The following is a 15504-nucleotide window of genomic DNA, read 5'->3' on the forward strand; positions in this document are numbered from 1 at the left end:
AAAAATAATTACAAAGCATTTGGTTGTTTAAATACTAGAGCTGTCAAAACGGATAATCCAGCTCGATCAGGCTCGGTCCACCACGGGTTGATCACTTATTGAGTCAACCCAACCCGGCTCACTTATTAGTGAGGTGAAAAAATTTGAACCCAGCTCAACCCACCACGGGTTGGTGGGTTAAACGGGTTGGTTCACTAGCTCATTTAATTATAAGTTTTTCTTAAAATTATAATTTTTTTTATTCAAATATAAATAAATGTCACTCTAAAATGATCTTAAACTCCAAACAATTCAAAATAAAAAAAAATATCATAGAATCCAAGCGTAATTCACAACCATGTACAAAAGGCGAACAAATAAGTTTTTAATATTGATAATTTTTGTATCACTTTGTCCATTTATAATATTAGAGTCTTGAATAGATAAATCTATAATATTTTTCCCTCTTGAAACATCTTCTTCTTTATCACCATCTACAATATAATAAAAAAAATGCTAACTAATAATATTGAAACACAAAATAATAAATAATTAAATTAAATTAGGTGGGTTGGTGAGCCAATCCGACTCACCGTGCTGAGCCGGGTTGAAAACTAATTCGCATAAAAAAATTACATTTTTTTCAAACCAAACTCGGCTCAAACCCGTGGTGAGTCGGGTTGACTCGTGGATTACAACCCATTTTGACAGCATTATTAAATACTATTACAAAATGACATATTTATGTTTATGAAAACAATAATAGATATTATACATTCAAATATAACAAAATTTTGTAATTATATGCTCATTTAGTAATTATACTATAAATTATGTCAAAGTTATTCTTAAAAAACATTCTAAAAATGACTTCATTTTACCAAACTTCATTCCATAAATCAATTTTATTAGATTTAAGACCAAAGAAATTGGAGTTATATCAGACAATGATATACTTCAAGAGATCTAAGTTTTATTATTGAGTCTCTCCTATCTATTTGTTGTTACTTGTCACGTCCCATTTATTTCGGTGCTGAGTCACCTAGCTGCTTACATTAATGCACCGTGTCACATGTTCAGTGCATTAAAAATCCACTATCGAACTATGCATGCACGCCACTTGTCAATTTGGAAACTTCTGAAGTCAGTGGTGGGGTGCAGGTGTCGACTAGAGGGACGCTCGTCCGTCTGACAGTGGGATTGAACAAAAGTAAAATTTTTTGGAAAATCTCCCACTCTCTACGCGCACCTCCTCCCCTTCCAAACTCAGACTTTTCTTTTCTCCTCCATCTCTCTAGAACCCTTCCCCTTCTCTCTTCTGCAACTCACCATCCTCTTCTCCGATCACGTTTCAGAAAACGCAGAAACGTTCCCTGCACCGTGAGCTCCATCTTGAACCGAACAACTTCCAGTTCTGGTAAGTTTCCACTTGGACGCTCATTTCTGGAACTCTTGCAAACCGGATTCAGCTGCATGCAAGAGTGTAAACTAAGCCTTTTCGTTTTCTTTTGGTTAGTTTTAGTTGGAGAACTTAAGAGAAAGGTTGAGAGAGTCTTAGTTGGACGAATCAAGATCACTCACTCTTAGAACGCACACTTCTAATCCGGGTAAGGGAAGCTTATTAAATTTAATTCCTAAGTAATATTGTGTTGTATGAATGTTTAGTGAAGTATATGCAATGTACTGTATGCATGTTCTGTAAATTGTATGCAGTATGAGTTTTTGATATTGGATGTTGGTATATGATCAGGAATTTATGTATGGAAATGATGAAATGTTCTATGGTTTGATTAAATTGAAAAATGAGCTGTATGATGAGATGATGCATGAAAAAGTATGGATTTGTACTATGATATGAGCATTGTAATGTATGAAAATCTCTACGGTAAAATGTGTTTACTGTAAGTTGAGTTTGAAAATTGAAATTGTATGATAATGAACGTTCGTTATCGAAACGGTCTTTGACCGTTCGGTATTCTCAGTAAATTATTTAAAATAGCAGAACCCCTTTCATTTGGAAAGGATTCTATTCGAGGACGAACACCCTCTTATATATAGCTTTACGATTGAGCGTTCGGCCAAACGTAGACATCATGAGTGTTGTGTGAGAATTTGAGAAAAACCTGAAAATGTCCCTTTGAACTCTTAGTCAAATTATTAAAACATAAACTTTAAGTGTCTCATCCTACATAAATCCCAAATTTCTATGATTTTGAATCAGCAAATAGCCTCGACCTAAAAGCGTACGTCCTAAGTGGCGCTCGGTCTTAGACCGAACGCTCGTCCTAAAATTGTAAGTGATAAGTAGCGCTCGGTCCTATACCGAACGCCCGTTCTTTTCAGTTATTCTTGAATGAAGAGTTAAATAGCGTTCGTCCAATAGATTTATTAACGTTCGTCCAAGACTTCAGTGACGTTCGTCCAAAACTTCATTAAATGTCTATTTTCGCGCTCGGTCATCGACTGGCGGTTTGTCTCCTGAATTAAATCGTGCTCGGTTTATTTATCTAAACAAATTTGTGATGTATATATCCATTGGATTTGCTCTAGCATTATTGAACTTAAATTATTCTAAGTATTTTCCAGATCGTACTAGAATCAGTTCATCTAACTGATTCAAGTTGTAATGAAGTCCGTCTAATAACCTGTGTTGGTTTTACTCTATTCGTTAATGAGCCTTTCTTGGTATTGTCTTAACGTTCGTCCTCTATTACAAAGAGGACTGGACGTTCGTTCTTTTATGAAAGTGGAACTAAGATTGAGAATGTGAATAAGAGGAAAGATTAAGATGTGCGAACGGTATAAGAGATGAAATTATGATTGTGAAATTTGAACGAGCGTTCCAAGGAGGAACGACTCTTGAATAGAGAATTGAGATTTGTAAAGTATGAACGTGGTAAGCTTAGATGGTGGTTCATCCTGATATTCCGTGAGTGCTCGTTCTCAAGTAGAGAGGAGTATGTCATGTGTGGGAATGGCAGGAGGTCTAGTCCATAATTGTAACTTGGACAGAACAGACTAACCTCAGGTGGTGACTGATGAGCATTCCAGTTAACTCACCTGGGTGCACGAACGCCTTAGCTACACAAGATTCATATAGTCCGGACGGTCGGTCTAGTATCAGGATTTGGATTGAATAAATGAATGAATTGATGTATGTATTGTGATTTATTTGACGTGTATTTAATATGTTATGAAATGTATGTTACTTGAATTAAATGCAATAAGCTTACCCTTGCGTTTTCATTGTGTTGTCTGTATATGTGTATCCGTCTTGTCCTTGCAATGATCATCCATGTGGATGTGAGCAGAGGGAGATGCTTCTCTGGAAGAAAAGTTAGAGGAAGGTATCCTGGCGGAAGAAAATTTGGTAGATGTTGAAGTGAAGGCCGAACAATAGAACGTTCGGTTATATGTTAGTTTTAATAAGTTAGCGGGCTGCTTTAGAACGAGCGCCCTTTTGCTTTATGTAAATATTTGGACGTTCGGTATTTTATTTTTGTAAACCGTTCGTCCTTAAATATTAGTGAACGCTCGTACATTTATTGTAAACCGTTCGGCCACTTGCGAACCCTGCCTCTTTTATTGTAAGACTGTTTTGTTATATTAATACATGTGAATATTCTATTATATAGTTGCTGACTGTATAATTTTGGGATGTTACATTACTCTTTTGCTTTGTGTGATTTTGCTAGTTTGTCCAAGTTGCCTCTAAATATGTTAAGAGCTGTTTCGGATAAAATTCTTCCATGATTTTCTACACAGATGAAACAAACTCTAAACTAAAAGCTTGACATGGTTAGATTGTCTTGAAAGAGTTAAAACATAACTCGAGACTCTCATTTGGTGCTTACTAATAAGAATTCCTAGTCCCTGTTTAGTTTTTTATTTGTAGTTCTGGTTATATTTTCTAAGTGACTGAATGAATACACTGAATTAGAAAAGAATCTAGTCTAAATAAGATAAATTAAAATTACCAATTTTATTCTTCATCCCAACTCAAGCATTTAATTGTGTCAAAGTAAATATTTCTTCTGCGTATACTTTTCCTTGCCTAGACACAATTTTGTTCTTAAGATCCATATGTTCCTTATAATTGGAATTCATACCCCCTTTCCATAACTTATTTCCTTTATTATTAAGGATTTAAGTTGATTATGATGCATCGTTCTCACTTCCAATAATTTGTTTCACATGTTCCAAATCTCTTTTGCTATATTATAAGTGAGAAATAAGTGTGTGTACTAGTTTTTTTTTTCAACCCACACAATACATCGGAAACATCACTTAATTGTTCTTCTATCCTCCTAATATTTATCTTTGTAGGCATCTTATTCATGATTACCTTTCAAGCTAAAAATTGTGCAAAAAGAGTTATCTTTACCGTCCATAACATATTGTACAAATTAAAGCTTTTCCCACTAGAAAAAGTTTTCCATTTTTACATATCCATATTTGACAATATATTTACCTTCCTCATCTTTCCAAAATCATGAATCCCCACTCTCTTTGTTTACTGTTGTTCATTGTATAAGGTGCCTAAATTCATCATCTACTTGAGGCAACTCCCACTGAAACCATTTCCTTCTTTATTTTACTCCTCATTCCCACTCGTTATTTTCCTGTTTCCCAATCTCCATTACGACTTTGTCCTTAAGTATAGAATTTCTATATAACATAAGGACCCTAAGCTTTAAGGGATCTAGTCCAAGCCAAGCATCTTCCCAAAATTTTATGACGAAGCCTGATCCTACTTTACATTATATATTTTGGTCAAACCATCTCCCTTCTTCCTTTTCCCCGCTTACCTTCCTTAAGTCTTTCCATTGCATAAACATATAATGACTACTTTTACCTTCCTTAAGTCTTTCCATCGCATAGACATATAATGACTACTTTTACCTTCCTTAAGTCTTTCCATCGCATAGACATATAATGACTACTTTTCCCCATGAGGGCTCTCCAAAACCCATGTTTTGATTCCAAAATATCTTTTCACTCTTCCTTACCAAGCCTCCATTTTCATTTGGTAAGTATAGTTTTATTGAACATCTCAATGTCTTTTATACCCATTCCTCCTTCCATTCTTCATTTACATAATTCCTCCCATCTGACCTAAGCTATTTTCCTACATTCATTTTCTCACCCCTCACAACAAGTTTCTTTGTAATTTCTTGATAGTCTTAGATACATCTTTTGAGGCTTTAAAAAAAAGGAAAAATGGTAAGGAATAGGCTTTGATCACATATTTTATAAGACATATTCATCCTGCAAATGATAAGTTCCTCTCTTTCCACATGGACAACTTCTTTTATATTTTATTGATCTGCCAAAAGACTTGTTGGATTACACCTCAACCCCAAGTATTTGAACATAACTTCCATACTATTACAATTCAAAAAATGCATGTGTTATGCTATCGTGTACTCCTAAATCTTGCTTTTGTGGAAGTTAACCCTGAGCGCTAAAGACATATTAAAGCATCTAAGCATACTTTTAATTGTCCTTAACAAATAGTGGTAAGTTTATAGGTGTCAAAATGGGTCATTCGGCCTAACCTAGCTCGACCCACTATGGGTTAGCCATTTAGTGAGCTAACCCAACTCGACTCACTTATTAGCAAACCGAAAAAATTTAAATCCAACACAGTCCATCACGGGTTGGTGGGTTAAACGAGTTGACTGACTTAATTACAAGTTTTTTTTTCTATTAAAAAAATTAACAATTTTTTTAATTCAATTCTAAATAAAGGGGAAGGGTCTTAAATTATATTTATCATCAATCAAATATAAGATTTCATTCACACAAAGATATCACAAAATCTAAAGATATCACAGAATCTCAACAAAAATTTTAATGACTTCATAGCGATTCAAATTTGTTTCTGCATAAAAATTGAGTTAATAAGTATAGATTTGTGGATTTTTCATGTTGTATAATTATTCTATACAAAAATAATTTCAATCGAGCCTCCATTCAATATTTTGTAAAATAACTAACCTAAAAAAATACTTATTAGAAAAATTAGGTGGGTTTGTGAGACAATCCAATTCACCACAGGTTCAATGGGTGAGTTGGGTTCTTAGTGAGCCGAATTCAAAATTAATCCATATCAAAATTTAAAAAAATAAATAAATAACACGGCTCACGGGTTCCAACCCATTTTGAAAACCCTAGGCAAGTTAACCAATTTTATTGTGTCCTGCTTCTATTTTGTATAGAGTTATGTTCTAGGTGTCCGATTTACCATTCCAAAAAGATCATATAGCACTATTAAGAGTAGGAAAGGTGTTATAGGATCACCTTATCTCAATTCCACCTTGTCTCATTTCTCTATATGTATTAAATTCTTTGATTAGGTTACTATTCATCAAGATTAAGATAAAGACTGACAATTAAATATTCCTTAATCCACTTTATTCATTACCTACATAAACCTAGTCTCTTCATCATGCAATAGAGAAACTCCTAGTTTACCGAATCATACATAATTTATCTTTAATGTTACCGCATTTTATGTTTTCTATTTGATCACTTTCACCACCTCATTAACTACAAGTATGTTATATGTAGCAATTCTCTACCTAATATAAATGTAGATTAGGACCCGTCTATTACTTTATATTGAACTTCTTCAATCTATAAGCCAGGATTTTTTATATTGTACATGCATCCTATTAAAGAGATAGGTTTATAGTTGTTTAAGCCCTAAATTATTTGATTTAGACACTAAGGTGATGAAGGATGCATTGCTTTCATTTGGTACAATACCATTTATGTAGAAATCTTGGACAACATGTATAATCTCCTTATACATGACATCTCAATATTTCTTAATAAAACTAGAGTGGTAATGTAACATCCCACAAAATATAGCTTAAAACTATATGAAGGAGTCAACATATAATAATATGATAGGACAATTATCAGATTTACAATAAGAGTTCTAGATAAACTAAAAATGTCGAGCATTTAAAACTTTACAATAACTAATAAAGTCTAGTACAAATTAGAAGAACAAACCGAACGGTTCCAAAACTACGCTTAAACCGAATGGTGGTACCAAATGATATTAATCCTACCGACCGAACGATCCTAAGGTACAACTTCAATATTCTCTCCCTCCAAAGCTTATTCTAGCGAACCCTCGTCCCCTTCTGCTCACATCCACAAGATGATCATTGCAACAAGAAGGATGACCGAACGGACAACATAGACAAGACAAGAGAGTAGGGTAAGCTTGAGTAATTTAATTAATCATAAAAACCTAACAGATTCACGTATAGCATACAATCATCACACATAAAATTTCAGACAATAACCAATAGAAATATACATGTAATTACCGACCATTGTCTTGCCTCATCCGGATTGTACGAATTATGTAACTACGACATTTATGCACCCGGATGGTGTAGTAGTTGGGATTCCCTCAACAGTTGCCACCCGAGGTTAGTCCGTTATACCTCGCCCAAGTTAACCTTATGGACTAGGACCTCCTGCCATTCTCACACATGAGTTACTCCTCTCTACGTGAGAATGAGTAATCACAAAATATCAGGATAAATGCCAGCTAAGCATAACCACATTCATACTTTACCATTCAGTAACCAACCATGAGATATTCCTCCTTGGAATACTCTTTCATATCCATACTATTCAATTCATGTCATACTTTAGATATCATCATACTTAACCATCAATACAGTCAAACCGAACAATAAAATAAAATCCTATTCTTGAACAAAATCGAAAGAGATATCATCATACTTATGAACAAGATCGAACGAGAGAACACTTCTTAGAGCTAACATAACCGAACGCTATAACCAGGCTAAACACTTTAGTTGAACCGAATACTTATTATGATACTGAACGGTTTATTGCTACTCAAAGGCTATAACCAAACGATCTTTACTAGACAAAACCCACATAATTGATTAAATACTATAGGACACTTATACTTAGACATGACCGAATACTAAAAGCTTTTAACCGAAACCTAAGAGCCTAGGTCGAACACTACAAGCTTAAGTCGAACACTATTAAATTAGGCCGAACACTCTTAAATTAGGCTGAACACTCTTAGTTTCAATTACAATTACACAATTGGGTACTATGACGAGACCGAGTGCTTAGTGCAAGATCGAGCACTACTGAGACCGAGTGCTAGTACAAGACCAAGCAATATTGAGACCGAGTGCTAGTGCAAGATCGAGCACTATTGAGACCGAATGCCTAGTGCAAGACCGAGCACTACTAAGACCGAGTGCTAGTACAAGATCGAGTGCTAGTACATGACCGAGCACTATTGAGACAAAGTGCTTATTTTTCGAATATATTAATAGAAAACCGATCGGTCATTAACTGAAATTCTCTACAGAAGGAGAATCCAGTCAAGATCGAACGCACCAATGGAAAACCAAACGGTCACGAATAACTCTAGGTGACAATTACAGAATTTCGCCGTATACTGCTGAATTAGAATCAAACTCTATTCGTACCCAATTCATACCATTTATCAATCACTAACACATACAAATTGACATACAACAATTTCAATATTCAATATCAATTAATCACCGAACATAACATCATTCGAACATGCAACCATTCACAACCAGGGAATCATAATTAAATTACAAGCTTCCCTTACCTTGAAACCCATAAAACTTCTATGCTTCCACAGTATTGCCTATACTGCTAGTAACTTCTATAATCTCCTACAAACTTTTGATTGGTGAAAATGAATCAATCATAGAACCAAAGACAGAAGATATATTCAGAGGGGAAGATTGATGAATACATTCAAGCTGAATAGTGCTTGCATGTAACAGTAAATGCATAAATCTTAAAAGAACGAAGGAATTTAACTTACTAACTCCAAAACAACAACTTGATCGGTTTAAAAGAGAGAGCTTGACACCAAGAATACTTAGGTGTTGCCTGAGTAATGATCGGAGGAAGAAACAAGTAAGAATTTGTAGAGAGAAGGAGAAGAAGTTTAGAAAGAAGGAGGAGAAAATTGAAATTCAGAAACTTTTGGAGAAGAAGGTACATGCAGAAAATGGCTCGAGGTTTTTGAGAAAGTTAATTATATCCTACCGTCAAAATCCACTTGGTCCAATCCGCTGCACCCACTTGGATCCTTGCTGCTGAATTTAATGACTCTGACAGGTAATAATAAGAATTCAAGCTAAATCGATTTTGAATTATGTGATAATTATGTATTTTCATATCATTTTCTTTTAAAACTATTATTCATAATATTTGAGATGTTATGATTATTTTTCACTCACTTTATTTATAGTGACTATGTGATAATTTTGTCTTAAAAGTAACCTAAATAAATTATGGAAGAAAATTGTTTATTAATTGTATTCAAGATTAACTCTAAATAAAGTAAAAGTACCGAGACAAAACATTAGTATGATGATTAAAGCATAAAAGTGTTTTAAGACTCTTTTTTTCCACAGACGATATTAATCTTATATAATAACATATTACTAACATAACACCCATTTAAACTTCACCTGATCTTGTACTTTCTTTCATATTTTTATTTTTTTTAACCTTGATCTTGATCTTATATTTCTTTGACAATTTCTTATTTATTTTATGAATTGAATGTGAAATTGGAAACTTCATTTACAAATAAAACTCTATTAATGTTGTGTTAAATCTTTTTTTATCTAAGTTTTGATGACAAAACGAGAGTGATTCTTTTTTCATTTTAATTTCTTAGTGTTTATTTACATGATAACATGTTTACCATCTTTTAATAGCAATTATACGTAAGAATTGAACAGTTTACATAAATCCGTGAAAAAGAAAACAATTCCGTAATTATTTAGACTATTACGTTTACACAGTGCAACAAGTAAATAAATAAACCATACCTCACTACAAAACAGAAATTTCAAATTTAATTTTAATGTTTTCAACAAAGTTCCACTTTTTAAAAAATAAATAAATATATAAATAAATCACTGACCTCCACTTTAAAATTTAGACAAGTTCATTTCAAAGAACTGGGTTAAATTTTGTGTCTGAATATATTTATTTAATAAAAAACATATAGTTTTAAAGAACATTTAACAAATTAAACTCAAGCAGTTCACAAGTATCTCAGATTATTATTATTATATTAATAACAAAAGTTGTTAGTTATTGAAGTTCTCAAAGTATAGTATTTCTTTGAAGATATAGTAACTATTCCAATAGATTAATCTCTTCTTAACTTATAGTGTATATCCTAGTTGAGAGTTAAATCTCAAACATTAATCAAAGAATCCAAGTAATCTAAACCACATACGTTGACGATTTTTAATTATTATCACAATGATCAAATATACTGAATTTATTTACATTTCATAAAAAGTTTATGAAATTGTAAATGAATAAATAAATAATATTTTAATTATCGTGTTTATTAAATATAAAGTACGATTACTCGAATAATGTCATTCCTTTTAAAAATCTTCTAATATTGTAAAATATGATATTTTAAATATAATATAGTTTATACATTATAATATTTAAAAATTAAGGAATTAAAAATTAATCTAATTTTCGGAAACTAAAAGGACAGTTAAATTTTTGAAAAATATAAACCATACAAGTGCTTCTCATTTGTCTAATACTAAATCGAACAACGTATTATAATAAAATAACCAATAAAATAAATTAAAATTAACAAAAATGCCAATGTTTTTTTTCTTCTGGGTATAGAGATTACTTTAATTCACCCAATGTTGCAAAAATTGCGTAAAAATAAAATTGGGTAGCCCATAAAAGAAGAGGAAGTTGGATCTTATCTGCAACGCTATTGTATTGTATCCACTTCGCTTAGAAGAAGAAGGGAGAGTGGAGAATGTTGAGTCTCTCTGTGGCTTCATCTTCTTCTTCAACCATAAGCTTTCTCCCGAAGCCGTTACCGTTCAAATCTTCCTTCACTGGCATTCAGCTTCGTCGCAATGCCACATGCTCCGTTCAACTCACGAAACGCACCTCTTCGGTGCCGGTGGTGATGATGGCTAAGAGGGTGGAAGAATTGAAGGAAATTAGACAACTCACCACCGAACAAATCAACGAAGAGGTTATTGACCTTAAGGGAGAGCTTGTCATGCTTCGCCTTCAGAAATCCGCTCGAAACGAGTTCAAGTCCAGTGAATTCGGTCGTATGCGCAAAAGGGTACTTTTTTTTTTCCGCTTAAGTTCATTTGGTATGCTTTTGATTACAAGCTCACTTGAACTAAAAATAAGATTATGTGCATACGTTAAGATATATTCTTTTCTGGGTTACATACTGTGGAAGTTTGTGAGAGAGCTTAGTTTTGTCCTCTCTGCTTTAATTTTGAAATTAACTACTGTGATTAGCTTGAGAATGTTTCAAATTGCGCTTGCAGTCACGTCTCAAAGCTTGATATTGTAGGAAATTATGAATAAATGTAGCCAATGGAGCCTCAATTGCCGTCACGTTGCGGTTGTTGAGACTCCAGAAACCTTGACATTGCAATAAAACATATGGTAGTGACCCTTTTGTAAAATCTTCTTGAGTGTTAGCTCCACTTGGCTTTTGTAAAGGGAAATGTTGAGGCAAGAAGCCTTGATCCAGATCCTGTTTCTGTTCTTTCCTCTCTCTGTTAGGGTAAAATTTAAAACTAAAAGGGAATTTCATCAGGTTCAACAGAGAGATGAACATTGGAATTTGGAAGGCAAGGTGAGAGGCTGTAAATCGGTAGTTATTCAGGTGGCATTTGGTTGAGCTTATTATGAGCTTACTAGAGCTTCTAGAAATAGTTTATAATGCTAACAAGTTTTTTTAGCATATTTCAATAAATTTCTTTGTTTGACTTGTTAATATTAGCTCTTTTAAATCTTATTCTAACTGGTATTACCATCAAATTTATGGCATAAACCCTTGTATGATGTGTCACAATTTATTTGTTTATTCAGATGCACCCTTAAGCAAGTATCTGGTGTACTCAGCTACTAATGTATTTTACTTCATGAAGTGGTGATCCTCTGGACAAATTATGTGAAGACCATTTCATCCATTACCTTTTGTTTCCTTGTTTTCTTTGTGCTTTGAATGCTTATATAACTCAGTTGTTTTGATTGATTAAACTACAACATTTGTCGTTCATTCATTAAAATGTTAAGATTTTAGAACTCTTGTTTCTAGATTCACATGAATTAATCCAATCTGAGCTCATAATTTTCAATCTCCTTTTCATACTGTGTTTATTCTCTGAACCTGAAAAAAGAAAGCTCACCTAGAAACAAATTTCTCTGACAACTAGCCGGATCAGAATAAAACCTTGAATGGTCCTTCGAGCTCTAACACTTGATTCCAATTTCGGGCATAGATTCAGTACCAACTTTTACTTCAAAATTAAAATTATAGCATATTAGCATCACATCTCTCTAAGCTATGAACATGAAAATACAGTGAAAAATATATTCATGTGTGCAAAGTAATTCAACACATCTAAGAAACACAGTGAAGTAGCTTTATCTTTTTCTTGATTAGGCCCTCTTCTCATAATTTCTGTATGTTTTTTGAGTTATGCTAGATGTGTACTTCAGTTTCTCTGTGAAGTAATTACAATGTCTATAACTCATGTTCCCAGGTTTGTCCAAGTTGGTTTCCAATGTTCATTTGATCATGGTATAATTTTCACTCTGTTGAGCTGTAATAGATAAATACGTCAATCTTTTTTTCTGAATTTTAAATTTAAATCCCCAATAAAATTCATTTGTGCTGCCATTTACCATTTTCATCTTTTAAATTATATTGACCTTCACGACTCCTACTGAGATTAACTTATTATCTTTACAACTTAAAATGATGAAATGACGCTAGAGGGCTTTACCAATTACTAACAAATGAGGTCCTTTTCTGGAGTCTACATTGTGCATTTCTTGTCTCTATTTATATTTTAGGTGAATGATACCGTGATTGCAAATATCCATACAGATTGCTCGTATGCTTACTGTGAAGAGGGAAAGAGAAATTGAGGAGGGTATTGGTAAGAGGTTGTCCAGAAAGCTTGATAAAAAATGGAAGAAAAGCATTGTTGTAAGACCACCTCCATCTTTAAAGAAGCTTCGGGAGGAAGAAGCAGCAGCAGAAGCCGCAGAAGCTGAAAAGGCTGCGTGAGCTAACACTTAATTTGCAATTTTCAGAGTTCAGTGGTTTTCATTGTGTATAATATATTGTTGGTAGTAATTTTATTTTGTTCCTGCGAGAAGGTTCATGCCTTTTATTTTGTGACGAGATTCATGATCAAAAATAAGATAAACATTTTCTTAACTTGGAATTTCATTTTTATCAAAAATTCGCTTGTAGTTGCTTGCATAAATGATGATCACCATTTTTTTTTTGAGCTTTAGACTATGTTCGTTTAAGATGATTTCCTGTGTAAAGGGATTAGAGAGCGCGGATTTGCAAAGATGGTATGTGTTTGTTTGCACTGATTTGAGAGCGATTGAGAGAGCGAATTATCAGGATGGTGACCTGATCCAATCTCACTTGAGGAAAAAAGATCGTATGTGTGTTAGCAATAATGTCCTTGGTAAATAATCACGTGCATTGGCTTTTTTCACGTGCATGGTTGACATATTTTATTTCATGCACACACTCTCGGACTTTGGTTCTAGCTTCACACTGGGAGATTCATGGAACATACAGGAAAGAGTGTGGTCTTGTTCTTCTCGAACCTGCTCGTGTCAGGGAAGGGTGCTGCACCTCCATGGTTGCCATGGCAACCTCACTGCGATTGTGTAATGCAAAGGAGCTGCTAGACACACGATGTTTTAGGGAGAAAACAGACTTGTGTGGACGTTGGAGTGTTGGGGGAATCGGTTCTTGGTTTGTTGGAACTAGTTCTTTGAATGGTTAATACGAAAGACATCGGTTCTCGAACCTTACATGTGAGGGAATTGGTTCTCATCAACTTTCCCATATTTACGAAGTAATTTTTACGAGGAAAGATAAGGAAGAAGTAGACTTTAAATTTAATTTAATTTTAAAAGATTGACTTATAAGGTATGTGTACTATAGGATACCTGATCCTCCAATGGTCGACCAGTAACCTGGACGACCTGGCGACAGTGAAACCAATGCAAGATCTTCTCAAGGTCGTAGTGTCGTGCGAGCACATATTGTCGTGCGAGCACATATTGTCGTCGACCACTAGGTGCTCGACAACCAAACAGTGGTGCTCGACAACCAAACAGTAGTGTCGCGACATGTAGTGCTCGCACGACATGTCGACCTTCCATATCGACACACAGGACGATCGACATACGGAACGCAATATCGTAGTAGGCGATTTAGCGGTTACGGATAAGCAGTTACACATACGAGCTAACCAACGCCACGAATCACGGAAGTAGTTGACTCAGTGTCAATACACGATCTAGCAGTTACAAATTCCAAATAATCCACTTCAGTAACAGTCCGGATTTTCAGGTAACGGTTTATTTGACTGTTTTAAATATACAAAGCACACCAGAAAAAAGGTACGTTTTTTCCCTAGGAGAAATCAATAGATTCTTATTCTGAAGATTAATCAGATATCCCTATCTTGACTTGAGCGTCAGAGTGCCTTTGCAGGTACCCAGCCCACCTTTTCCCAAAGAACAGAGCGTAGAGAGAGGGAGGAAGCTTCGTAACAGGCATTACAGGAAGAAGCAGTCCAGTTTTGTTAGGTTTGTATCTCGGTCTCCACATCCCTACTGAAACATTTTGGCGCCCACCGTGAGGCCGAGATTTGATATCCCAACAACGACCACCGGAGCAATGGAAGACTTCAACACTCGCGAATTGATCAAGCAGCTGCAGGCTCAAATTGAGGCCCAGGCACAAACTATCAGAGAGCAGCAGGAGATCTAGCACAAACAGGCGGAGGAGATGGCGGCGTTAAGGGCACAGCGCCCACCACCGGAGTTGTCTGCGTCGAACAGACAAGATGATAACGAAGTAAGCCATCATGGAGGACCCTCTGATCCCATTGGCGGGGGGAGGAAGGGACCTACTTCCATGCGCCTCACCAGCATGCTTCCGTTCACAGAGGCCATTATGCAAGCAAATATGCCAGATAAACCTCCTCCAGCCCTCGAACGTTACAGTGGTTCCGACGATCCTGACAACCATTTACGTAATTTTATAGATGCCATGGCATTCTATACTGACAATGACCCGGTGATCTGCAGAGCTTTCTCTTTATCTCTTAGGGACGAAGCCCTGGAATGGTTCCATACTCTTCCACGGAATTCTGTAGATTGTTTTGCAACAATCGAATCCTTATTCCGAAAGCAGTATGCGGCCAATAAGAAACCGGCGATGACTGCTGCGGAGATGAGACCCTGAAAGCCTTCATGCAACGGTACACCGAGACGGCCCGACGCGTGAAGGATATCACTCCTACTTTCATCATCAGCAATCTACCGTCCTGCTTGAGGCCGGGGCATTTTGCAGAACAATTATATGCGGACCCTCCAGCATCTATGGAAGAA

The 15504-nt window shown here is 35.1% G+C and overlaps 1 protein-coding gene across 1 annotated transcript; it reads left to right on the forward strand.

Annotated features, from left to right (window-relative positions):
• The first annotated feature begins 10796 nt into the window (after positions 1-10796).
• Positions 10797-13297, forward strand: LOC124843095 (large ribosomal subunit protein uL29c). Its single transcript, XM_047319735.2, has 2 exons — positions 10797-11173; positions 12962-13297. The coding sequence occupies exons 1-2, from the start codon at positions 10853-10855 to the stop codon at positions 13142-13144; spliced, it is 504 nt and encodes a 167-aa protein (XP_047175691.2). The 5' UTR covers positions 10797-10852; the 3' UTR covers positions 13145-13297.
• The last annotated feature ends 2207 nt before the right edge of the window (positions 13298-15504 follow it).

The sequence above is a fragment of the Vigna umbellata genome, chromosome 1 (genome assembly GCF_029865625.1).
Source record: "Vigna umbellata cultivar VRB3 chromosome 1, Vumbellata_1.0, whole genome shotgun sequence".
In the NCBI taxonomy this organism is placed as follows: Eukaryota; Viridiplantae; Streptophyta; class Magnoliopsida; order Fabales; family Fabaceae; genus Vigna; species Vigna umbellata.